Raw genomic sequence first — 26473 nt, forward strand, 5'->3', positions numbered from 1 at the left:
TTAAAATCTCATAAGAAGTTAAGAAGTGGTCAAGCTGCTTATGTGCAAGCTTTTGCAATAGATTTCAGTCCACCTATTCCAACTCCGTCGCCCTGAAGGACTTCAAGACACATAAGCTCCGCACAGCCAACAGCAATAGAATCCAAACCCAAGTCACTCAAAATTTGGCAAATGTTTAAGCTAAGACTTTTCAACCTCTTACATCCTTTTCCTATAGCACAAAGGCTCCTGCAGAGTTGTGAAGGAAAGAATAATATTAGTGAGCTAGCAGGAATATTGTCCATTCTCCTTCATCACTCCTACCCCTAAAAAAAGTGGAGAAATTCGAAATAAAGCACCATATAAAACACCATATTCTAACGTAGATAAAAATTAAAGTTGTTCCATTTTGACAAAATATACCCAATCTATCATATGGACTCCCATAAAGGCATTAATTACATAAAATAGACACTTGAGGCATGCATGGAGGTACACGATGAGTTTAATGTGCATCACTAGCCAAATAAAATTCAAAAATAAGAAAAAAAATCTGCCCTGCGTTATCAGTGAAACGAACAAACCTAAAGATGACATTTCTTTGCACCAGACATACATACCTTATGTCATTTAAAAAAATCATAACTTGCCTAATCTCCAAAAGAAAACAGAGTTAATAAGTTCAAATTGCATTCGTAACCTGAACCACAATTAAATAGAAAACCTATGTTAATCCACATTGCTTATAGTTTCAAACAATAGGTGGTAGAAGCCCCTTAAATGTACAAACAGAAGGGTAAAAGTATGGAGACACAAAACATGTTGAAATAATTGGTGGTTGAACAAAAATATATATTTTTATATGCCTCCAAATGAAGCACATCAAACAGGCACAATTACAATACACATACTAAAAGCTGCTGTACTTAATATAAGAGAATAATGAGATCAAGAGAATCCTTAAATTGATATCATTGTAATTCCAATGGGGGGCAGGGATTCCGTATTTTTAAAGTCATAAAAGACAACTTACTTGTCTGTCAATTTCTCACCGAAGTCTAGAGACAATAATTCCAAAGATAAACAGAAACTTCCAACCGCTTGCAATGTTTAAGCAAAGTAGCTTTAGAGATTTTAGATGAGAGCATCCTTTCACTATAGAAAGCAAGCCTTTGTTGTTGATGAACGCAGATTAAATCAATAAAATTTGAAGAGATATGCAGTGAAACCCCACAGCTTCTAACGACACATCAATAAGGCTTTTTCCAAACACAAGACCAAGAGATTTCAAAGTTCTCCCACGACCAAGGACTAACTGAACGAATCCAGTATCAGTCAAACTTTTGCAACGCTTTAAATTCAAATCTTCGAGTCGAGTACAATATTTTGCAATAGCAGCTAGACTTTCATCTGCAACACAAATATCCTTTAAGAAAAGGTCATAACAAAAGCTTAGGCATAGCATATTACATAGGCAGTAATCGGAGTTTAATCACTGATAATTTTAAACATGATCAACATATTATAAGAGTTTAGTGGAATCCAAATAAACAGCATGCCTAAGGCTAGGTTTGGTATGAAAGGAAGATGGGAAGAGTGGAAAGAGAGATGAGACACCACTTTATACCCATGGTTCTTCGACATATGTTAGTTGAAATAAAAGATTTAAAAAAAAAACACTTTCACTCCATTTCTTCCATCACTTTAGACCTTTCCCTCCAATCGAGCAAACGAAACTCAATTTCGCCCACATTTTCCCACTCCCATTAATCATTCTGTGTCTTTCTAATATCACAGGCTAAACAAATAAGCAAAAGGATTCTAGATTTTACTACAAAACAGCTATATATGTCAAAGCAAAAGTGCAAGTAGAAAAGCCAGATTCATATTCTAAATTCTCACACAATGCAAATGTTCTTCTATGATTTCGAGATAGCATGCCAATATTTTGATCCAAAACAGAGTATTCCTGGACTCGAACAGAATGATAATTAAAAATAAATGGTGGAATGCAAGTAAAAGTAATGGGCAATCACCTGTAAATCCAGAGACTTCAGCAATTGACATTTCTCAGCAATAGATATTAGCCCTATATCTGTTACATTACAGCACGAAGTCAACCTCAAACTCTCAAGTTTGGTAAAGCCACCTCCAATGGCAGCCAACCCCGAGTCTGATAAACAACACTTTCTCATTTTATCTAGTTCAGATTCGGTTATCGAAGTGAGAGGAAATAGATTGATAAGACTTGGTCTCACCTACATCAAGAGCAAAGAAAGACATTTATATAGAGAGATTCCACTAGAAAGCCAATAAATTTATCTTAATTGCAGTTTTAATTACATGCAAACTACCAAGGCAAATTAAGTGACTAAAAGAGTAATGTACTTCAGCATATTTACTATAAATTGAAATTTCAGTCCTCCACATGTGAACCTAGGACATTACAAAATTACACATATGAAGCAACTAGATAGATCGAACAACGATAAGGAGGAGCTGTTTTGGGATACGGAGTCTATTTGACGTCAAACGTCCATTAATCAAATTAGAGTAATGTTTCGCGCGGGTTAGTCGCTAACAATTAAAAAAGGATCAGACAATTGTGTAAAGGACAAAACCTCTTGAGACAAAGTCCCAAAAAGGGGTGTTTTTATTGGCGATGACTTTACAATTGGAAAAATAAAACAGAATGCCTCCAAGGGGCGCAAGCACACGAGTTATTAAAAAGAAGTATTTAAATCTAAACTAAGAAATTGAAAGTTACATATTCTCTGTTTGAGAGTGTTTGATTCGGGGTCCTTTGCTCCATATCTTTTCTTCCTTTTATACTCCCTGGATGATCTCTTCGTGATCAACCGCTTAAAAACTGCTTGATCGCTCTATAACTACCCACTTTCTTCATAGTAGCCAACTTATCATGGAACCGCCTTCTCTAACTGCTGCCATTACTTTTGTCATTCAACCGTCTTCAATTGAATTCCTTGAATCGTGGAACGTAATAGGGCTACTCAATAACTGCTTCATTAACTGCACCTTTGGGTAACCATAGCATCTTATGTTTGCTAAGATCCTGGGCGACTCGAAGGTTTGGACGAGAACAGGGTCACAGTTCTGGGCGACTGCATGGCAATCCATTCACTCAAATCTTGGGCGACTTGTAACCTTGGACGATGGTATTACCGCGTTCATGGGCTTCCCTATTTGGGCATTTATCCTGCATTGTCTGATTGGACCTTCTTTGGGCTATCTGATTTGGGGATCCTCCAATTGGGCTTCATCATTTGGGCTATTCCATTTGGGCTGAACTTTTGTGTGTCAACAATTACCCCCCAATATGGCAGAATTAATACCAATTATTAATTTTTGCCATATTCACTTTGTGTTTTCCAGCAACATTCGAAATTCTCAAGAATTTCAATCATTGTTTTCTTCCATAGCCTGAAAAGGTGCGACGTTTGCAAACCCTTATAACCCCCAAATACACGTCATTTCATTGCACCACTAAATCACGCCTCATTGTTTCGCGTTTCTCTCTCGCAATATTACTGTTCATCTTCTTGCTTCTCTGCTACGTAACTTCGACAAACTCTATTTCGTTCCTAATGGCTACTTCACAATCCCAGTCTGGTGACTCCTTCAGTTTCGAAGACATCCAGAAACTTCTCATTTGGCCATATATAACTCCGAACTTCCTTACACCAACCAATGTTGAACTCAATGAGTTCTATCTAGGTCCTTCATTTAACAACGTCGAAGCCATCGAACAAGCGACGGTCGGTTAGCTGTTCCCTTGTACTCAGGACCCTTCGTTTCTAAACTCTTTGTCGCTGAGGCCGCTTCGCGAAAGAGGTATTCGCACTTGGCCTAAATCTGATGTCGTTTTTCGTAAATGGCATGCTCGCCTTGTGGACCATGGTCCTACAAGGCAATTTTTGATAGTACTATGATTTCTGATTTGTTAAAAATCTCTCTTCAACCCCCTATTTTTGACCCAACACTTTTTCCAATCTCTTTAAGTTTTTGATCTTCTGAGTATAATACTTTTGTTTTTCCTCTTGGTCCCATGTCCATTACCTTAAGGAATGTTAGGGCCCTAGTAAATCTGCTACCTTTGGGCTATACCATTTTTCCTAGTATTTTGATTTCTGGTGTCGCCCCAAAATTTGATAAAAAACTTACCGAGTCTTATTCAAGCCTTCAAACCTGTCATAACCATTCGAGCGTTGAGCCTTCCCATGCTGAGCGTGTGGCCTTTCTTCAGGTTTGGCTTTGTAAATACATTTTGTGTGTGCCAAGCATGAAGCCCTCCATGAGCTATTTACCCATAGCGCACGAATTGGCGCATGGTAGGCTTCTAAATTTGTGTTCTTTCTTTTTAGCTGCCCTCTATAGAGGCATGACTTCTCTTCAATCCCAATTGAAGAATGGTGCATCTCCCACTGGCAGTAGGCCTCTTTGGTTCACTCAAATGTGGTTGAGAGCCTATTTTCCATCGCTTGGTGCTCCATCCTTTTCCAGTCCTTTTGGTAGCTGCTATGGGCTAGCCATTGATCCCCTGACTCCTGTAAATATGTCCAGAAGGGATATTTTTTCATTCTTTTATACTTTGGATTCAATCCCTTCCTTCTTTCCTTTTCCTCCCTTTTTGACTCCGGATTATGTGCAACCTCCATCCACTATGGATAGTGCGAGCACCTCTCTGTTCGTTTGGATTCAATTATTGACCAGGAGGGAGTTGTTCCATGATATTTTGACTGGAACCAATGCCAAAGATGGGGTTGAAATATACGCTCCCCAATTTTTTGCTCGCTAACTTGACTTTGGCCAAACTTGGCCCGTTCCCCTTGCTATTCAAGAAATTTAATAGACCGCTTCCACACCATTAATAAGGCAGAGGCAAAAGCTATATATACTCGCAATATTCTTTTGGGAGGAGCAACTTTTCATTAGCCCCTTTCAATCCTAACCGTGCCATCCATCCCCTTTTTGGACGACTCTGGCCGTCAGTGAAGCGCAGATTGTTTGCGACTGATGCCAATCGTGCTTTCCATTCACTGGACCAGCCAAACATTTCTTCCACCTCTCCTAACTTGGTCACTCCTATGTCTTTTAGGAGTCCCTCTTCCTCTGCTCGTGCTAAACAGTCTGCTCGTCCATCGACTTCTCTTCCTGCCAAGCCCACTGCAACTAAAAGTGCCCCAAGCCGCAAACGGCCAGCCTCAGCATCTCCTATTTTGGAGGATGATGCTGATGATGATAATGAAACCCCTCTCATCGTCAGGAGGAAGGTAATTAAATTGGTTTACTCACAAGCATACCTTTCCATACTTGAAACTTTTCTATGTGCTGATGGTTTATTTGGATTTCTCAGAAAAGTCCAGCCTCTCTTTTGAAGGTTTTGGTGTTGGCAGCTCCTGCTTCATCGTCCTCTGCTGAGGCTGCTTCGTCCAAACCAGCTGATGAAGGGACTACGCTTAAAAAGAAATCTTCAGTCCCAGAATCTTCATCACAACCAATGGATGAGCCACCTTCTTCCCAGGGTGTCGACCCCCAAACATCGAAGCAGAAGGTAATTCATTTTTTGATGCTTCACCTTTGCTTGTGCTATTGTTTTTTTTTTTTTTTTTTTTTTGATTTGTTGCTTTTTGAGTTCTGCAGATGCTCCCATGAGTCTGCCCGTTGTGACAAGTTCTTCTCGCTTAGACAAGGGGAAATCTTCACGAATGGTGGAGCCACAGGTGGTAGATTTGGCTGGGGATATGCCACCTTCCAAGATTGCTGATGAGGTAATCTTTGCTTCACCTTTACTTTCACTTTGTTTAGTGTAGTGAAAACCTTCAATGTTGGTAACTTTCTTTGTAGGATGCTGATAAAATTGTGTGTTCCATCCAAGACTTGTTCACTTCCTAGGGGCAAGTCAAGACATCTCGCCCTGCTTCAGCCAGTCTTCCTTCTGCTTCTTCAGAGGAAGACATGAAGTTCTTCAAGCAGTCGATATTTGAGTATGTGTCCTTCATGGATATGGACATCAGTAAGGCTAGTGCTACCAAGCATAAGGATAAGCTTGAGCATTTGAATACGAAATTGGAGCAAGCACTGGCACTTCCGTCGCTCAATCTTTCTGCTGATTTTAAAGCGACGTTGAAAGTTGTCCATTTCGAGGTCCTCCCCTTGCTGGCCAAAAATGTTGAACTGAAGGCCAAAAGTACTCAATATCTTCACGCCGTGTCTGAAAAAGAGTCCTTGCTTCTGGAGATCAACAAAGCTGAGGATGAATTGAAAGAAATCTCTTTCGAAGTCATGATTGAAGACTCTTTGATGACTAGTTTGGCTGCACAGATGAAGGAGCTTCAAGCCAAGATGGACGACTGCAAGGCGAGAATGGCTGCTAAAAAGCGTAATGCCCCCCCAAGGAATTGAGCGAACTAAGTCTTTGGTCGAGCAGGTTGATGATGATGTTGTGGCTGAATTGAATATGACTTCTTCTCGGCAGAGCGAGGACTGGGGAAGACTTAGGGAAAGAATTCATTTGGTATCGGGCGAATTGTAATTAAGACATATAATGCCTTAACTTTTTCTTTTTATAATTTCGTATTGACTTTTCCTTTGTAACCTTGTACTGATATCCATTGCTAATTTTGATCATAACAGCAACCATCATTGTTAATGAATAACTATTTTAGCTTCTTGTGTATTTATTGATGTTTGTCTTTTAATTGTCAATCGCTCAAGCATTTAACTGCTTTCTGCTAAAATTATTTGCACATTTTCTCTTGATATTTCTGCCTCTTTTCCCAAGACTTTGGGCCACTTGATTCCATTTGCTAGGCACGAATGTGGCTATTCATATTCTGTCTTTTTACCTTCACTCCCCTATAAATGTAGGTATACTTCACACTTTCCATCTTCATTTCCATTTTCTTCTTCCAAAAACCAATTTGCTGCCATTGTTTGGCATTTTGACAGTCAATCCAAAACCTTCGTTTTCCATGGAAATGGATCATCTGATCCGCCCATTTTGTAATCTTTCTTGATGTCACCTTTGGTATGGGAGATATAGGAAATATTCTTTGGCCGGCGAAGTTCTTCCCATCATCTCCATGTTCCTTACAAGGAGTTCGATGATGGAAGACAATTTTTGAGGGCGCCTGCAAGCCACCTTGCTTGCTGAGAGTGCTTCTCAACCTCTTTACCCGTCATTGCAGCAATGCATTTAGGAAGGCGATGTGAAGGCGCTTAATCTTCCTTTCTGCTTGCTGAGAGTGCTTTTCGGCCTCTCTGGTTGCCTTTGCAGCGGTGCGATCGGGATGACGATCAAGGCCAGTACACCCTCTTACTCGGCGATCGACCGGGAGATTAGTTTGCTCTTAATTGTAGTTTATAGAGCATTTAGCATCTTGTATTTTGCAGCTTTGTAATGAACGTTTGATAATAAAGGAATTTATTTGAACGTATTTCGCTCTGGCCCTTTTTACTCTACGATCGTTCAATGTGATTTGATTATACTTTTATTTGTTCGCTTTCCCATAAGGAAGAACATATTTTTTTAAATATTTGCCATTAATGAACCTCATGTGCTTGGTGCCGTCTAAATCTTCCAAATGATAGGCTCCATTAGGCAACACATTATTTACTTTATATGGTCCTTCCCAATTGGGTGACCATTTGCCATACTTTGGATCTTTGCTATCCAAAGGAAGTACTGTTTTCCAAACCAATTCGCCCAGGCTGAACGACTTGGCTATAACTTTTTTATTATAAAATTTAGCCATTCTTCATTTTTGAACTTGCAATCTATCTAGGACGTATAACTTTAATTCGTCAAACTCCAATAAGTTTTAAACTAGTGATTCGGTATACACATCACCACTTAACTTATGTTGCAAACACACTCTGATCGATTGCACGTTGATTTCGATAGGCAAAACGGCCTCTTGTCCATAAGTAAGTTGGAAATGAGTAATTTTTGTACTTGGCCAAGGCGACGTCCTATAAGCCCATAAGGCCTTGTTTAGTCATTCGTGCCAATTTCTGGCATTTTCATCTATCATTTTTCTTATGATACTTTTTAGAATCTTATTAGAAGATTTTGTTTGTCCGTTGGATTGAGCGTAATATGGTGTGGAGTTCACTAATTTAACCCCAAACTCTCTCAAGAATTTATTCACTTGATCCTTATTCAAAGATGTTCCGTGATCTACCATCAAAGTTTGTGAAATTCCAAATCTATAAATGATGTGATCACGGATAAATTCTATGACATTCTTTTGGGCGATCTCCTTTAAAGGTACAGCCTCTACCCACTTAGTGAAATAATCAGTTGCAACTATAACAAAAGAATGTTGCTTGGACGATGGGGGATAAATCTTCCCCATTAGGTCTATCGCCCAACCTTTGAACGGCCAAGGTTTAATAATAGGTGTCATCTCTCGTGCTGGTGCCCTTTGTATTGGACCATGCTTTTGGCACGCTAAACAACTCTTTGCATACTGAACGCATAATTCTCCCATCTTTAGCCAAAAATATCCACTCCTAATAATTAACCATCTCATCCTTTGGCCAGTTTGATGAGCTCCACATATCCCTTCGTGCACTTCAGCCATGATCGTCATGGCTTCTTGCAAACTTACACATTTTAGCAATATACCATCAGAGCGATTCTTCAACAACTCTTCATTTATTAGTGTATAGTTTAGCAAACGCAGCTTTATTTTTCTACTATTTCCTTCATTAGGTTTTTTAAGGAACCTTTTAATCTCTGTTCTCCAATCCATTACATCTCCATCTTGTACGCAATGAAGTTCAATCCTTCTCGCCCTTCTTTGGATCACGGGCAATATGGTTCCATACTCACAAGTAAACTTCCAATTTAAAACCTTTGAGTACCCCGAGGCCATCTGGGCCAACTCATTTGCCACGTCATTACATATCCTATTAACGCATTGAAGTTCTATTTGGTCGAATTCTTCTAACAACTCTTGGGCGATTTCATATTGACTCATGATGGAATCACTTTGGCGTTTAAAATCACCAATCAATTGGTGAATTACCAATTGAAAATTGCCTCTAATGATTACATTCTTTACCCCCATATCTATCATTAGTTCTAGGCCCACGATTAAGGCTTCATATTCGGCCTGATTGTTGGTGCACATCCTATCCAAAATGAATGTGAACTTGTAGCAAATCCCTAAAGGATTTATCAATGATACTCCTACTCCTGAACCTTTAGAAGTTTTTGACCCATCGAAATACAACACCCAAGGTTTTAGTTCGAACGAATTGATTTCTAATTCAATTTCTTCAGGCATGTCAAGGCATGGATGATCGGCTAGAAAATTAGCCAAAACTTGATTTTTGACTGCCTTTTGGGTTATGTATTGTATTTCGAATTCTGATAAAGTTAATGTCCAAAGGCCTACCCTTTGGTGTAAAATAGGGCGAGAGAACATATACCTAATCAAATTTACTCTAGAAATCAAATAAACGGTTACGAGCCGTAAATAAGCCCTTAATTTTATACATGTGAAATACAATGCAAGACATAATTTTTCGATAGTAGAGTAATTACATTCACATTTTGTTAACCGGCTACTCAAGTAGTAAATCGTCCTCTCTTCAACAAATTGGTCTTCTTACGCGACCATTCTAGCTATTGATTCTTTTTCAGCCGATACATACACTTTCATTGGCCGTCCTTGGATTGGTGACACCAACACTGGTGGACTTGATAAATATGTCTTCAGGCTTTCAAAAGTCTTTTGATGTTCTTCTTTTCAGACGAATTCGTCCTGATTTTTCAACTTTAAAAGTGGCGAAAAGACTTTAGTTCGCCCTGCACAGTTAGAAATAAAGCGTCTTAAAAAGTTTACTTGGCCTATAAACCTTTGCAATTTTTTTTTGTTGCTAGGTGATTTGGCCTCTAAAATGGCCTTCGCTTTATTTTTATCAAGTTCAATCCCTCTTTTGTGTACCAAAAAACCAACAAAGTTCCCTGCATTAACACCAAATGCACATTTCAGGGGATTCAACTTTAGCTTATATTGCTTCATTCGCTCAAATGAACGTCTTAACTGTTCGAAATGGTCCTCCTCTTTAATGGATTTGACCACTGTATCATCTACATACACTTCAACAAACTTGCCTATCATATCATGAAAAATTAAATGCATTGCCTTTTGATAAGTTGCTCCTACATTTTTCAGGTCGAAAGGCATAACTACCCATTCAAAACATCCTAGAGACCCAGGGCATCTAAAGACAGTTTTGTGTATGTCTTCCTCAGCTATATAAATTTGATTATATCCTGAATACCCATCCATGAAAGAATACATGACGTGTCCGGCAGTTGAGTCTGCTAAAGAATCTACCGTGGGCATTAGATACTCATTTTTGGGTGTGCCTATGTTTAAATTTCTAAAGTCTATGCACACCTTTAGTTTACCATTCTTTTTTAGTACTAGCACGATATTGGACAACCATTCGACATACTTGACTGTTCTAATAAAGCCTGCTTTTAATAATCGCTCTATCTCTTTCTTAATCTCAGAGAGTACATTAGGAGCAAAACGTCTGGGAGGTTGCCTATGAGGTTTAAAATTAGGCTTAGTTGGTAAACTATGTTTCACCAAGTCTCTATCTAAACCAGGCATCTGTTCATATTCCCAAGCAAAACAATCTTTATACTCCTTTAACAAAGTGATTAATTTATCACTAACCTCTTGATCGAGCATCTGGCTGATGAATGTTGGACGATCTTCTCCTTCATTGCCAATATTCACTTTAATCAGAAGGTCTTGTGCTTGAGCGTGTCCAGGCTTGATGATCCACATTACTTCATCGTCTAGTTCCTTTGTAGGTACTTCTTCTTCTAAACAATCCACCTTGTTGACTTCTCAGCCAATACTTTGTTCCAATTCGAATACTGCTAATTTGTCTTTCAACGCTTTCAGGGCTGCCTCTTCTTTCGTCTTGTCCTTGCATTCTTTATTGAAAGCCGTTAATTTGGCTTTGAAGGCCTGAATATCGGCCATTTGCTTGTGTTGCTTAGAACTCACTCAAGACTCCTTGATTATTCTTTTGCCAATTACTGGCTTTTCTAGGGCCACTATATTTGGTCTCATCTGACTGAACATTTCAGTGAGTGCATCCACTGAAAATGGCTCTTCACTCTGTGCGATAATCTGAGTTTCTTCTCCACCTTGGACTACCCCCACAGGTCCATAGTTTCCTTCGTACATGAACATTTCCACCGAGTTTGCTTCTGCGACAAAAGGCCTATGATCGGCCTACACTACCTCTGCTTCACCCTTGTTATTCCAAAAAACCAGGCATTGATGGAGCGATGAGGGTATACAATGACTTCCGTGTATCCAATGTCTTCCTAGTAACACATTGTAACTAGTAGGACCATTTATTACAAAAAAGACTGTGGTCCTAGTAGTTGTCCATATAGTTATGTCCAATGGCATAACTCCCTTAGCTGCAGTTGCTCCTCCATTGAAACTTGTAAGGATGACTTCTGTTGGAATCATATCCCCTTCTGTCCTTGCGAATTTCCTCATCATCCTAGATGGAATGGTGTTTATAGCTGCTCCATTGTCGACAAACACTTTTGCCACAGGTATGCCGTTAACTAGAGCTTTAACGTACAACGGCCTCAAGTGTTTAGTCAATTTCATGGCTGGCCACTTAAAAATAACCTTTTTGGTAGCCTCTAATTTCACTTCCTGTTTGTCCTCTGTCGAGTTATCTTTTTGTGATAAGTCAACGTGCAGCATATCGCACTGAGCCTCTGTCTCCTGAATTTCCTTTTTACCATTTTTTTGATGCTTCATCTTCAGTTATCCAACTTGTGGGAGGAGGCATTATTCTTGGAGTTGATCCATACTTTTCAGAGTGAGGCACTCTCTTCTTCCTTTTGGGCGTCCCATACAGCACGTAAAAATTGAAAGAACGCCCAGATGGTTCTCCCAATAAGTCTACTTCACGAACTCCCTCTCGATGTAGTTGCTTCAATAGAGTATTGTACGATACTCCTTTTCTTCTTCTTTCTGCTTCCAAGTCGATTTCCTCTTAAATGTCTGTCATACCATCATCTTCCTCACCATTGTAGGCCTCTCTAGAAGTCTGGCCTTCTTCATATTCCAGCACACATGCTTCTCCTTCGTTATCCTCTCTTTCTTCTTCTTCTTTCTCTTTATTCTTGAACTCATTGGCTAGTAAATAGTTATTAGCCACGCTAGGAGGTAACGTACCGAACTGAATAGTAAGGGGCTGATCTGGATCTTCTCCATCCCTTCTGTTTCTCTCAAACTTCGATCTCCCAGAAGAAGTTTCTGGCAACTCTTTCATTGAGTCATCTGTACCAGTCTCTTCACTGTCTTTGAGAACATTTTGATTCGCTACCTCGAGTAGTTTAGGTGCCTTAGGATGTGGCACTCCCTGTTGTTGCCTCATCAGTCGTCCATAATTTCGTTGGACACGCTTTTGTTGGGTCCTAGTCATCTCGTTAAAGAGTATCGCCTTTCCTGCATTATACTGGAACGAATTCCATACATATGGTTGGCGAGGTTGCGGCCTGAATGTTCTCCCATTATTTACTGGCCTGAACTGCCTCTCAAAAGGCGGTCCCTTATAGAACGATGTACCTCGCCATCTACCAGGCTGAGCGTTTGGGAAGAAAGTAGGGCGATGGGGATGCTGCCATATCCCTGGTTTCTCCGTATTCCCACTCACTTCTCTTTTACATCTTGCACACAAGACGTCTTTTTCCTTTTTTGGCTCCTTCCCTTTAATACGCTTAAAGACACTAGGATGTGGTCCAAGGTCTTCTTCTCTATCATCTATAACCAACTTGAATTTTGGCAACTTGTTTTTGAAACCAGACGTCACCATATTCACTCTAAGTGCCTGTGGAAAAGGATTTTCATCCACTGCCATCTTCTTCTTATCATCGAACGTAATTCGTCCTGATTCAATGGCATCCTGTAACACATGGCGAAAAACCAAGCAATTGTTAGTCAAATGTGACCATGCATTATGCCACTTACAATATTTTTTACCCTTAATTTGTTCAGGGCTTGATAATTTATGCTTATCGCTCAACTTTATCTGGTTATCCTTATATAATTTATCAAATATAAGGTCAGCTTTGGTTACATCGAATGAGAACGTTCTAGCTTTTATGTTTTCATCTTTCATAGGTTCATCCTTACCCGATGGTCTAGGCTTAGCCATTATAGGACAAGTATACGTGTCTCCTTTGACTAATTCGGCCAAACACATTTCGGTCTGATTGTATGACTCATTATTGATGGTATGAAGATCAAAATTTGGGTCTCTATAATAAGTCCCCTTGCTAAAAATTTTTATCTGCTCTTCTTCTCTTATTAATCGTTCATACCTAATCACGTTCGCGCTCAATTGAAAAAGGTCAGGAAATTCCTTGCCTTGGAATTTCTTTTTCAAATCAAAGTTCAAACAACCTTGAGCGATTTTAACAAACTCTTTTTCGGGCAAAGGTACAAAATATTTACTTCTTGCTGTCTTGAACCTTTGGAGGAAACCTTCTGCCCATTCGTTTGGCATTTGACGTAGATTCGCCAAATCTATTAAAGTAACTTCAGACTCAATCTTATAAAACTGAGCGTGGAATAATTGTTCCAATTGTTGCCATGTTTGAACAGAGTTCGCTGGCAAATTGATGAATCAGGAGAAAGCTACTCCTATTAATGAACTAGGGAAAAGCCTCATTTTATGGTAATCAGTTACGTCTCCACTTTGCAGTGTGAATCGCCCTATGTGTTCTAGAGTAGACACCTCTTCTAAACCGGTAAACAGTGAGAATTCTGGCACTTTATACCCTCTAGGCCATGGATATGCTTGATCTACCCAATCAGGATATGACTTTGTGTAAGTCGGCCTAATGACAGAATGTACCCCAAGAGCCATCTGATCCTGTACGATTTCCATAATTTGATTCCTCAGCATGACTTTGGGGTCATATGAAATTTCTACAGGTTGGTTAACCGGTTGATTTGTTTGAGGCTTGATGTTTGGTCCCTGATTGACAACAAAGTTACCATGATTTGGGCCATTGTTACCATTAGCCTGAACATTTATTCCCTCATTAACACGTGGGGTATTCTGCCCATTATTTAGGACATTATCTCTTACATTTGGATTACCCCCCAAGTTAGGCGTACCACTACCATTATTCTGATTTGGCATTACACCATCCCCTTGGTTTGAAGTAGAGGGACCGAAAGGTGGTTCTACCCTTGACTTGGATTTAGGACTGGGAGACTATGTCCCACAATTGTCCTAGTTTGAAAGTGGTTTGCAAGAGGCATAACTGGTTGACAAATTTGGACTACTAACTTATTCATTATTTCGTTCAAAGTATTCAGTTATTTGGTCATGTTGTCATAATGTGCATTTCCATTCTGGGTAAATCTTTCCATATTATAAATATTTCGAAGATTTACCTGTTCAACGACATCTTGCGTGAGTTCTCTAAGTAGTGCAGGCATAGTTCGAGGACTCAAATTTGTCATTGATTCATAATGACTGTTACTGCTCTGATTCTATCCATCTGTTCATGGAGAGCTATGCTGCTCCTCATATCGCTCGATCACAGACTGGACTCCTCCCTGACTTGCTGCCTCCTTATCGGATCTCTGAGGTATATTATTTCACCTTTTGTATCTTCAACACCAAACACCACTATCTCACTGGGCGTGCCAAATTGTTTCTCGCGGGTTAGTCGCTGACAATTAAAAAAGGATAAGACGATTGTGTAAGGGAATATACCTCCAAGGGGTACAAGCACACGAGTTACTAAAAAGAAGTATTTAAATCTAAACTAAGAAATTGAAAGTTACATATTCTTTATTTGAGAGTGTTTGATTCGGGGTCCTTTGCTCCATGTCTTTTCTTCCTTTTATACTTCCTGGATGATCTCTTCGTGATCAACCGCTTAAAAACTGCTTGATCGCTTTATAACTGCCCACTTTCTTCATAGTGGCCAACTTGTCATGGAACTACCTTCTCTAACTGCTACCATTACTTTTGTCATTCAACCGTCTTCAATTGAATTCCTTGAATCGTGGAACGTAATAGGGCTACTCAATAACTGCTTCATTAACTGCACCTTTGGGTAACCATAGCATCTTATGTTTGCTAAGATCCTGGGCGACTCGAAGGTTTGGACGAGAACAGGGTCACAGTTCTGGGCGACTGCATGGCAATCCATTCACTCAAATCTTGGGCGACTTGTAACCTTGGACGATGGTATTACCGCGTTCATGGGCTTCCCTATTTGGGCATTTATCCTGCATTGTCTGATTGGGCCGTTCTTTGGGCTATCTGATTTGGGGATCCTCCAATTGGGCTTCATCGTTTGGACTATTCGATTCGGGCTGAACTTTTGTGTGTCAACAAGTACAACAACTGAATTATCTTTCAAGATCCTCACTCTGGGGCAATTTAATAATTGACTAGTTCTTTATATGTAGTGCCGGATCTAAAAACTTTTGAACGATTGAGCTAATGTTCAGGAAGAGTTAGAGAAAAGGGAGAAAATAATGTAAGTAGGTATTCAAAGATGTATTAATATAGAAATTTCCATCCAATTGAAGTCCCATAGAATATATAATATTTATTCATCCCGTAAAATTTGCATTACCAAAAAAATACAAATTATCAAATAGTCCCGTGCAGCCGAATAAATTCAGGTAAAAATATTGAACGGACTCATATTCCCAAGTTTTAGTCAGTTAGGAACAAGACTTTATTCATAAAGCAGTAGGAACCAAATAAAACTAAAAAACACAACTTCATCAACTTATCCAAATGAAAAGGAATACTTATATATATGGGAGTAGGAGAAATTACGGGTTGTTCATCAATAAAAACGTCCCTTAACGTTGAAGAAGCGGTCGGTTAAGATTGTTGACCCCAAAAAACATTGTCAACAGATGCCGAACCCACCCGTGCACACGTGAGCGAAGGTCCTACACGCTAAGACAAGTGGACGGTCTAGAACGAATGGATCAAGGGTGTGGGAGTAGCTCAACGACGCGGGACAAGAACGTTCGGAATCCGACGGGATGTTCGTAATCCGATTGTACAATAATTACCAATCGGTGCTCAGGAATGTGCATGTAAATATGTATGAACTCGTATTGTGTTGCAAGATATTATGAAAGAGAGAATAAAGTGTGGTTTCTTGTATTGATTCTTACATTAGCCCTTCAATGTTATACAAGGGAAGTATTTATAGTGTTACACGTGAAATGACAGCCCTTAGATGAGGTGGCACGTGGCCTCATCTCTTTAATCCAAACATCCAATCCTAGTCATCATCCTTGACTTGCTAGCTTGCTGCACATTTATTGCTTATGCAGAACCCTCATGCTATGACAAGACTTGACATGTACACTTATAACAAAGGTTCCATCAATCATTCTAACCAGATCTTTATGTAGAAAATCTCTTGGGAGAAGTGATCATGGAAGACGTTCCTTCATGGTTCAGAGGCTTCTGGTTCGGCTTCAGATTCGGGGCTTCTGCCACTCACGTAGTGCTTCCGCTTTAGGGCTTCGGCTATCTTCATAGGCCTTGGCATATGACCCTCGACATGAAGGGCCTCGGCCATACATGACACCTTGGCTAGAGCGCCACGTGGTTCAAATTGAGTGGGCCATAGGCCCAAGTAGGTTGGCCAAGTATGACAACACGTAACAATAGTCCCCTAAGTCCAAGTATAGTCATTTATGTAATGCATGGACTTTAATGAAGTAAAGCCAGTGGATTGGGTAAAAATTGAAAGAATTTTTGAACTATAAATAATAACCCCCCAAGTCCAAGTATAGATATTTATATCATGGTTGGAGTTAGAAATGTGTTGTTGCGGGTGAATGATGAAGAAGCCCAGGTGGTAGCATGAATTGAATGTGCGAGGCTTGCGAGAACTGAAAGATGAAGATGAGCCGAGGTGGTTGGGAAACCGAACCTGCGAGGCTCGATGGCTGAATGTTAAAGATGAAGCCGAGGTTGTTGGAAAACTGAACCTGCGAGGCTTGATGGTTGAATGTTGAAGATGAAGCCAAGGTGGTTGGGGGTTGGGAAATCGAACCTGCGAGGCTTGATGACTAATGTTGAAGATGAAGTCAAGGTGGTTGGGAAATCGAACCTCCAAGACTTGATGGCTAAATGTTGAAGATGAAGCCGAGGTGATTGAGAAACCGAACCTGCGAGGCTTGATGGCTGAATGTTGAAGATGAAGACGTGGTGGTTGACAATAATTGTTCCTAGTTGTGCCAATGATTTGATGTTTTGTGCATGTTTTCAAGGAAAGGTGGCTGAATCGTTGCAACTTCCAAGGCACCTGCTGCCGTCGAATTAAAATCGTAATTATTAGAACAATTGGAGCTTCTAGAAGCAGACGTGTTGTCTGAGGTGTGTGGGAAACACGCTTAAATCTAAGGCGTAGGTTTGAAAAACTGTTTGAATTCTATGCCTCGGATTTGATTTAAAATGAACGGTTCAGATTGAACGAGCTTCGATCTGACGGTGGGGGTTCGTCCTGGCCCTTTATAAAAAGTAAGAGAACTTCCTTTTTCTGGATTTTCTAGCACTTGCAATCTGATTTCCTCCCTTAGAACTTAAACATTCCGGCATTGAGGCTGTCCGTTCACTGTTTTTCTGGCACATTCTGTTCACGTAGTTTTCAGTAGGTATTTTTCACAGAAAATTCTCCTTTTACTGCGTTCTTAGTCATTTCTGAGATGGAGTCCACTTCAGGTAGGGAGTTGGTCACAATAGCGTCATTGGGCCATGGGGTCAGTCATAGGGGGGATTCCGAGGTGGATAGGTATGCTATGACCGAGGAGCTAGTAGACTATAGCGAAGAGTGGGGGCGTCTAGGGTGCCTTCAAATATGATAGGGAAGAGGCTGGGGGAGATTAGGGAGAGGTATTGTGTGCCTCACTATGTGGAAATGTTAGTTCCCGAAGCCCATGAGCGGGCCTGTTATCTAAGGCCCAGCTGTGTGGTGGTGAGTAAATACCTGTTTAAGGCCGGTATGCGTCTTCCTCTGCACCCCTTCTTTAGGGCGATGCTGAGGAACTTCATGCTGTCGTCGACCCAGGTTTTGCCAAACGGGTGGAGCCAGTTGCTCGGCTCGTACTTCCTGTGGAAGGAAGTATCACTTGGGGAGGACATGTCTCTCCACGTCTTCATGACCCTGTTCCAGCCTAGGGTAATAGGGAAGGAGTCGGAGGGGTGGTATTACCTATGTCTTTGGGGGGCTCACGCACCATTTGTGGTGGGACTGCCTTCTTCCATCAAGGGGTGGAAGGAATCGTGGTTTTGGGTGCGAGGCAGGTGGCAGGCAGTGGAGAGGGACAAAGCCCTGGCTTACACAGTACCGACCCAGTACTACGAAGCTCATGAGTCTCCCAACCCAAGTTTGTAATTTGTATTAAAAAATTTATTTTTCTAATGCTGAAGCATCCTTTACAGATAGTAGTACGAGGTTCGAGCTGAGCAATGAGGAGTTTGAGGTGATAGAGGACATTTACAAGAGACCTCTGAAACTTCACCACTTCAATCACCTCATCGATAGAAGTCGCTATTTCCTCAATTTTGAGCTAATGGCCTCCAAGGGTACGAAGCTTCCACACTTTTATATTTTTGTGTTTTCATTTTGATACTGACGCGCTGTGTTCTGTAGACAAGTTTAAGAGGAAAGAGTACCCAGCTCCTGACATGGCGTCCATACTTAAGGCAATCTCTACTGTGAAGGCGAGTCCCTGAAGCCGGGGTCAATTGGTGCCAAGAAGGTCCGAGGTAGAGTGGAGCATCTCTCCTAGGATAGCACATCGTGAGCTTTCAAAGAGGGGACCCCCTGAGGCCAGAAAAGTCTAAGGAGCCTTGGGGAAAAGAGAAAGTCCCTAAGGAGCTGAAGAAGAGGAAGCTGGTGCACATCTCCAGCTCGTCTGGCAAATTTGGGACTTTTGTGTCCCATGAAGGCAAAGAAGCCGGGTAGCCCAAGCTACTAGAAGCCGCCTTGAAAGCGGTTAAGATTGAAATGGTTAGGCGTGCGGAGGCTGAAGAGGCAAGGGAGGAGGCTGCGAGGAGGCAAGCTGAGGTGGCCGAGGAGGAAACTACCAAACAGAAGCCTGTACGAGTGCAAGAGAAGTCTCCGAGCTTCCTTGTCGGTAGGGAGGAGCCTCTGGCCCCAGCTTTGGTAGAGGCCCTGCCACCTGAGATCCGAGGCACTACTAAAAGTTTTTATAAATTATGGACGGATCGGTGGCAGCTGCACGCCTCCGCCTGTGATGCCATAGACTTGACGAGGGCTCTTATGAGCCAAAGCGTTAGGACTTTTGGCCTCTCACTGGAATGCAGGGAGGCCCTCACTGACTTTCAGACGACGACCGCTACCTCAGAGAGGAAGACGACCTCCCTTGTAGAAGAACTGAAGGCAGCTAGGGCCGAGACTGAGGAAGCTAGGGCCCAAAAACTTGAAGAATCTACCAAGTTGGAGTCTGCCTTGGCTTAGATAGAGGCATTGAAGAAGGAAGTTTATGAGTCCCAGTGCAAGGTAGCCTCCTTGACTAAAAAGGTGGAGGTTTCCAATGATTACCAGAAGGTGACAGCCGAAACCTTGGAGAAGGCGAACAGGGAACTGGCAGGGGCCAAAGATGCATACAAGTTCATCGAGGGCCAAATTAAGTGGTACGTCGATGATGCGACCCATGCTAGGGAGGAATCCCAAAATACAAAGGAGGAGGTAGTGAGAGACTACATTGCCAACTTCCACAATACCGAGGAGTACAAGAGCTTCAGCACTTACTGGAGGAACTTTGCTTATGCTGAAGTGATAGAGTGGGCTGAGGAGTTGTATCCTAATCAGGATCTGTCTCAACTCAAGTCAGAGTTTGTGGACGACAAACCCCAGCTGATGAAGTGGTGGGATATGAAGTAGCAGAGGCAGAAGAAGCAAATTTTGATGCTCAAGATGTGAAAGTCCCAGCTGCTGAGGCACCTCCATCATCTTCCCAGACTTAGGATAGTTTTCTTTTCAGTTATGCATGATGTACTGGCCTCAGGCCCCCCTTTTGTAATATCAGTCGAAAATCAAAATAATCTCTTTTTCATTCAATGTTGTTTCTTTCTCTTAAGTCTGTTGGCCTCGTTAAGTAATTGAACGTAATGTTGATTGAAGAACTAAATAACTTTAACTGGGTATCCTAACTCCAATCACTTGAACAAATAAATTGTATGCAAGCCTCATGAGTTATGACCAATATTGGACTTAAGCAAATGAATTGTACTTAAGTTTAATAAATGTAACCTGAAGGGATCCTAAGAATGAACCCTGTTGCAGCCGAACAGGGAATATTACCCGAACTGGGATCCTAAGTGTATGAGCCTCGGAGTTCAGGTGAGGTGGCCTAGAAATGGGATGTTGGCCTCTCCTCTGAGGTGACGACACTTCCCAACATGGTAGTACAGCCATGTTGAGACTTCTCTCCTTGGTGTTCAGCCTCCCCAAAGGGAAGCATGTTCATGCGCCTCGGAGTTCAAGCGAGGTGGCCAGAGATGGGATGCTGGCCTCACCTCCGAGGTGACAACGCTTCTCAATATGGTGGATGGTGCAGCCATGTTAAGGCTTCTCTCCTTGGCGTTCAGCCTCGCCAAAGGGAGGTATGTGCATGCGCCTCGAAATTCAAGCGAGGTGGCCCAGGGATGGGGCGCTGGCTTCTCTTCCGAGGTCATGACGCTTCCCAACATGGTGGATGGTGCAGCCATGTTGAGACTTCTCCTCCTGATGTTTAGCCTCACCAAAGGATGGCATGTTCATGCGCCTCGAAGTTCAAGCGAGGTAGCCCAGAGCTGGCCTCTCCTCCGAGATGACGACGCTTCCCAACATGGTGGATGGTATAGCCATGTTGAGGCTTCTCCCCTTAGATTTCAGCCTCGCCAAAAGGAGGCATGTGCATGCGCCTCAAAATTCAAGCGAGGTGGCCCAAAGATGGGGCGCTGGCCTCTCTTCTGAGGTAGCGACGCTTCCCAACATGGTGGATGGTGCAGCCATGTTGAGGCTTCTCTCCCTAGCGTTCGCCTCGCCAAAGGGAGGCATGTGAATGCGCCTCGGAGTTCAGGCAAGGTGGCCTAAAGATGGGACGCTGGCCTCTCCTCCGAGGTGAGGAAGTAATGCAACACGTTAGTTTAATCATAAGATTTTATTGAACCATAGAAATGCTACAAGAGCTGGGAAAGATCGTCCAGCGAGGCAGTACATTTATTGGTAATAGATTCTAAGGTGCTCGATATTCCATGGACGGGGTTGGGCCATGCCGTTCGTGTCTTCAATCCAGAAAGTCCCAAGTTGGATCTCTTCTCTGATTTTATATGGTCCTTCCCAGTTCGGACCCAGGGAACTGGAACCAGGTTCCTTTGAGGAGAGGAAGACTCTTCTAAGGACCAAGTCATTGACTCGGAATGATCTCTTCTTTACCTTTGAGTTGAAGTACTTCGTCATCTTCCTTTGATATATGCCGAGCTTCAACTGGGAGTCATCTCTTCTCTCTTTGATGAAGTCAAGGTCGCACCTCCGAAGCTCATTGTTTGTTATCTCACTAAAATGTAGACGTCTTGAAGATGGAAGCCCGACCTCAACGGGGCTCATCGCCTAAGTACCATATGCCATGAGAAAAGGTGTTTTCCCAGTTGGGGTCCTCGTGGTGGTTCGGATTGCCCAAAGTACTTGTGGTAGCTCATCTACCCAGGCCCTTTTTGACACATCAAGCTTCCTTTTCAGGATGTGTTTGATTGTTTTATTTACAATCTCAACTTGTCCATTTGCTTGTGGGTGGTGAGGCGCGGAGAAATGCTTCTTGATGCCGAGTTCTTCGCATAGTGCTCTGACCTTCTTGTTGTCAAATTGTCTACTATTGTCCGAGACGATTGAGTAGGGAATCCCAAACCGGCATATAATATTCTTCCACAAAAACTTGGAAGTGTTGGCTTCTGTGATTTTTGCCAGTGGTTCAGCCTCAACCCATTTTGTAAAGTAATCAATGGCCACAATTGCAAAGCTTGCACCTCCTCTACCTTTAGGGAGAGGACCTATGAGGTCTACACCCCATTTCGAGAAAGGCCAAGGGCTGGAGACCGCGATCAAATCCTGTGACGATTGTCTTTGTATTGAAGAGAATCGTTGGCATTTGTCACACTTTCGTACGAATTTGAGAGCATCCCTTTTCAGGGTAGGCTAGTAGTACCCCTGCCTCAATATTTTTTGTGCCAAAGATAGACCTCCGGAGTGATTGTCGCACACGCCCTCATGGACTTCTCTTAATATGTAAGTAGTCTCTTCTCCTCCAACGCATCGTAAGAGTGGGGAGAAGAAGCTCCTCTTATAGAGAACATCATCAACGAAGAGAAAGTGAGCAGACCTCCTCCATAACTTGTAGGCCTCATGCTTGTTAGTGGGAAGTACCTGGTTTTTGAGGTATGTTACGATTGGATGCATCCAGGTAGGAGTTCCAGCGACCCACATTACATTGGGGGCCTCAGTTGATGGCAAGAGGAGGTGCTCTATAGGTACTACTATGAGTAGTTCTGAATCTTTGCTACTAGCGAGCTTGGAGAGTGCATCCGCATGAGAATTTTTGATGCGAGGATCTGGGTTAGTTCAAACTTTTCAAAGGATGGGATGAGGTTTATCACCATTTTCAAGTAGGAGGTCATTGTTTTGTCCTTGGCTGAGAAGTTACCATTGACCTGACTAACAACCAGCTGGGAGTCACTGCTGATGAGTAGCCTCTTTACTTGCATTTTCTTGGCCAGCCTGAGGCCTGCAAGAAGTGCCTCATATTCTGCTACATTGTTGGTGGCTTTGAAGCCGAACCTCACCGCTGAGTTTAGCTTATGACCTTTAGGGCTGATGAGAACAACTCCAGCACCCGAGCCGAAGTCCCCAGCCGACCCATCAATGAATAAGTTCCACGTAGGGGGCTCGGTGGGTTCCATGATTTCATCTACCTCGAGTAAATTAGCGAATTCTGCCACAAAGTCGGCCAAGGCTTAACCCTTGATGACTGCCCTAACCTTGAACATGAAGTCAAATTCACTTAGCTCCACTGCGCACTTCAATAATCTTCCTGAGGCATGGGGTTTTGGAGTACCTGCCTTAGGGGAAAGTTTGTTAGCACGTGGATGGTGTGAGCTTGGAAGTAGGGTCTCAATTTCCTGGAGGCCGTGATCAAGGCCAAAGCGAGTTTCTACATATCGGGGTAACGGGTTTCCGGTGATAGGAGTGCTTTACTTGTATAGTAAATGGGGAGTTTGGTGGTCCCCTCTTCTCTGGTTAGAACCGAACTGATGGCTTCATTGGAGACGGCCAGATATAGCTGTAGGATCTCACCGAGCTTCAATTTGGAGAGGAGGAGTGCCTGCCCCAGGTGCCTTTTCAGACGTTGGAAGGCCTCTTTACATTCCTCGTTCCATTGGAACTTCTTCCCAGCTTTTAGCACTTTGAAAAATGGGAGGCATTTGTCTGTAGCTTTGGAGACGAAGTGGCTAAGTGCGGCCACTCGCCCAGTCAAACTTTACACCTCCTTTGGCTTTTGGGGGGATCTCATCTTGTATAGGGCCTCAATCTTCTCAGGGTTGGCTTCAATTCCACGTTGATTGACCATGTATCCTAAGAATTTTCCAGAGGCCACTCCAAAAGCGCACTTGAGGGGGTTGGGCCTCATCCTATATCTTTTCAAGATTTGGAAGGTGTTATTGAGGTGCGTTATGTGGTCCTCAGCCTCCAAACTCTTTACCAACATGTCATCCACGTATACCTCCATTGTCATGCCGATGAGGTCCATAAACATTTTGTTGATGAGCCTTTGGTAAGTCGCTCCGACATTTTTCAATCCGAAGGGCATCATCCTATAACAATAAAGGCCTCGGTCTGTGATGAAAGAGGTGTGCTCCTCATCGGCCAGGTGCATGGGTATTTGGTTGTAGCCAGAGTATGCATCCATAAAGCTCAACAACTCATGCCCATCCGTGGAGTCTACTAGTTGGTTAATCCTTGGGAGAGGAAAGCTGTCCTTCGGGCAAGCTCTATTGAGGTTGGTGAAGTCGATGTACACCCTCCACTTACCGTTGTGTTTCTTCACTAAAACCAGGTTGGAGACCCACCTCGGATAGGTAGCCTCCCTTATAAAGCCATTTTGGATGAGCTTCAGAACCTCTTCCTTCAGAACCTCGTACCTTTCAGGATTTAGGGCATTCCTTTTTTGTCTGTGTGGGGCAACCTTAGGATCGACTTTCTGGTGGTGGCAACTGACCTTGGGGTCTATGCCTACCATGTCCTAATGCCTCCAAGCGAAGACATCAAGGTTCCTACTTAGGAAATCCTTAATCTTTTCCTTCAAAATGTTGGATAAGCCCTTGCCTACTTTCAGCACCTTGGATGGGTCTCGAGGGTCTACCAAGAAGCTCTCAAGTTCCTCAACTGGGGATGCTTGAGGTTCATGTTCAATTATGCAGGGATCTATCTCATCAATGACCAATACCTCTAGATTGGGTGGTGCATCAATCATATCGATATCTTTTGGTTCAATGGGAGCATCACCTGGGACGTCAGCCATAACTATATTGGCTATGATTACATGGACGTCCCGGGGCTCTACCTTTTTGATAGAGCTTAGATAACACTCTCTCGATCCTCTTTGGTCCCCTCTCACCGTTGCCACCCCATTTTCCATTGGGAATTTCATGCGTAGGTGGTGGACGGAGGTGACTGCTCCCAATTCTTTTAGGGCTAGCTTACCTAATACTCCATGGTAGGCCGATTGACTGTCGACAATGAAGAACTCCATGAAGTTCGTCGTAGTTTGGGGAGACTCTCCCATCTCCACTACAAGTGTTATCTTTCCCCTTGGAGTATGCTATCTCCGGTGAATCCGTACAGAGAAGTTGTGGTGGGTGTCAACTGATGATCCAATATCATCTTGTCAAAGGCGGATCATAATAAAATGTTGACAGAGCTACCGTTGTCAACTAACATTTACTTGAGCCCATTTCGGGCTATGACGGCTCTCATAACAAGTGTATCGCAGTGGGGGTAGTGAACTCCTTCGTAGTCCTCCTGGGTGAAGACAATGGATGGAATTTGGTTCCTTCGGGAGCTGTTGTCCACAATGTAGCTTGCCAAAGGGGGGTGTTTAGCCTCCCGGGCGTAATTCCTTTTGGTGTTTCGTGTTTCACCGCCAACATATGGTCCTCCAAATATGGTATCCACCTCGTGGATAGGGGCCTCATCCTGGGCTTGTCGGTTTCTTCGGTGCCTGTGCCCTTCCCTGGGCCTCTCTGTATCACACTCTCTCAGTCGTGGGGAAACATCCCTTTGATGAGGAGCAGTCTCCTCATGCCCACGTCCGTTGTCGTGCCTGAGCGGGGGCCTGTTCGCTTGGGACGATTCATTTCTATCCCTAGGGGGTTCCAGCAGGGAGCGGTGCGCATAGTCTCGACAATCCACTGTGTCGTGTCCATAGGATCGGTGGTGTACACAGTATCCCGGTGGGTTCTGATTTGACCTATTTCTAGGTCCCGAACCCCGACCTCGACCTCTTCCACTACGGGATCCTTGTGTGGTTTTCGTCTGTTAGGTGTCAGTATTTGGGTTGATATCCTCATATGCCAAAGGTAGGAACCGCGTTCAAAGTGGTGGTGGCAAGTGCTTCGCCAGAACTCTCATTTCCAGCCTGGTTCATTTGGTAGTTCATCAGGTGGGAGGTCGGCCCTCTAGCACGCTATCTTTGAGGAGGTGGGAGGCCCCTACTTGCCCTATTCCTATGCTCAATCAATTCTTTATTGATGATTTCCCGCCTCATCATCTTGAGTAGGACATCATAGGTGGTGTACTCTTGATTTTGCACGTCCCTCCAGAATAGGGTATTCATGTTCAGACCTCCCCTTAATGCGGATAGTGCCTCACAGTCGGTGACTTGTACGCAATACGTCATCTCATCGGTGAAGCGTGATAGAAAGCTCTTTAGGGACTCCCCATGTGCTTGTCTCATGTCTTGGAGACGTTGGATGGGAGCCTCTCCTTCTTTGCTTACCGCGAACCTCTTCAAGAATATTGTCTTGAACTCAGGCCAGCTTCTTATGCTTCCAGGCAGTAACCTACTATTCCAAATTTTAGCCGCTTCACTAAATGTTAAATGAAAAACTCTGCACTTCACAGCTGGGATGTCACCCCTTAGGCTCATGTGGGTTTTATAAGCATTCAGGTGCTTCTCTGGGTCACCTCTTCCGTCATACTTTGGTATCTTTGGCATTACATAGTGGTTTGGAACCTGGGCACGCCTTAATTTCCTTGAGAACGGCAAATTCTTATCGTCATCATCCAAGTCACAGGACCTCTGCTGCTCATCTGAATCGTATTCATTGGCCTCATGCCGTGGTT

At 42.8% G+C, this 26473-nt stretch overlaps 1 protein-coding gene across 1 annotated transcript; it reads right to left on the reverse strand.

The window, feature by feature from the left end:
• Nucleotides 1–38: 38 nt before the first annotated feature.
• On the reverse strand, nt 39–16642 carry LOC111390845 (F-box/LRR-repeat protein 4-like). Its single transcript, XM_023015974.1, has 5 exons — nt 16565–16642; nt 2323–2415; nt 2016–2237; nt 1209–1405; nt 39–228 (listed from the first exon to the last, which is right to left on the reverse strand). The coding sequence occupies exons 1-5, from the start codon at nt 16640–16642 to the stop codon at nt 39–41; spliced, it is 780 nt and encodes a 259-aa protein (XP_022871742.1).
• Nucleotides 16643–26473: the final 9831 nt, after the last annotated feature.

The sequence above is a fragment of the Olea europaea genome, unplaced genomic scaffold (assembly GCF_002742605.1).
Source record: "Olea europaea var. sylvestris unplaced genomic scaffold, O_europaea_v1 scaffold722, whole genome shotgun sequence".
Classification (NCBI taxonomy): Eukaryota; Viridiplantae; Streptophyta; class Magnoliopsida; order Lamiales; family Oleaceae; genus Olea; species Olea europaea.

Bases quoted from the DNA above. Each gene is read 5' to 3' on its own strand.
- LOC111390845 (XM_023015974.1), bottom strand. From the start codon at position 16,642: ATGGCCGAGGCCCTTCATGTCGAGGGTCATATGCCAAGGCCTATGAAG. The intron at 2,416-16,564 runs GTGAGTGGCAGA...GTAATGTCCTAG, and splicing joins CCCTAAAGCGGAAGCACTAC to GTTCACATGTGGAGGACTGA. The intron at 1,406-2,015 runs GTGATTGCCCAT...CTTTTCTTAAAG, and splicing joins TGAAGTCTCTGGATTTACAG to GATATTTGTGTTGCAGATGA.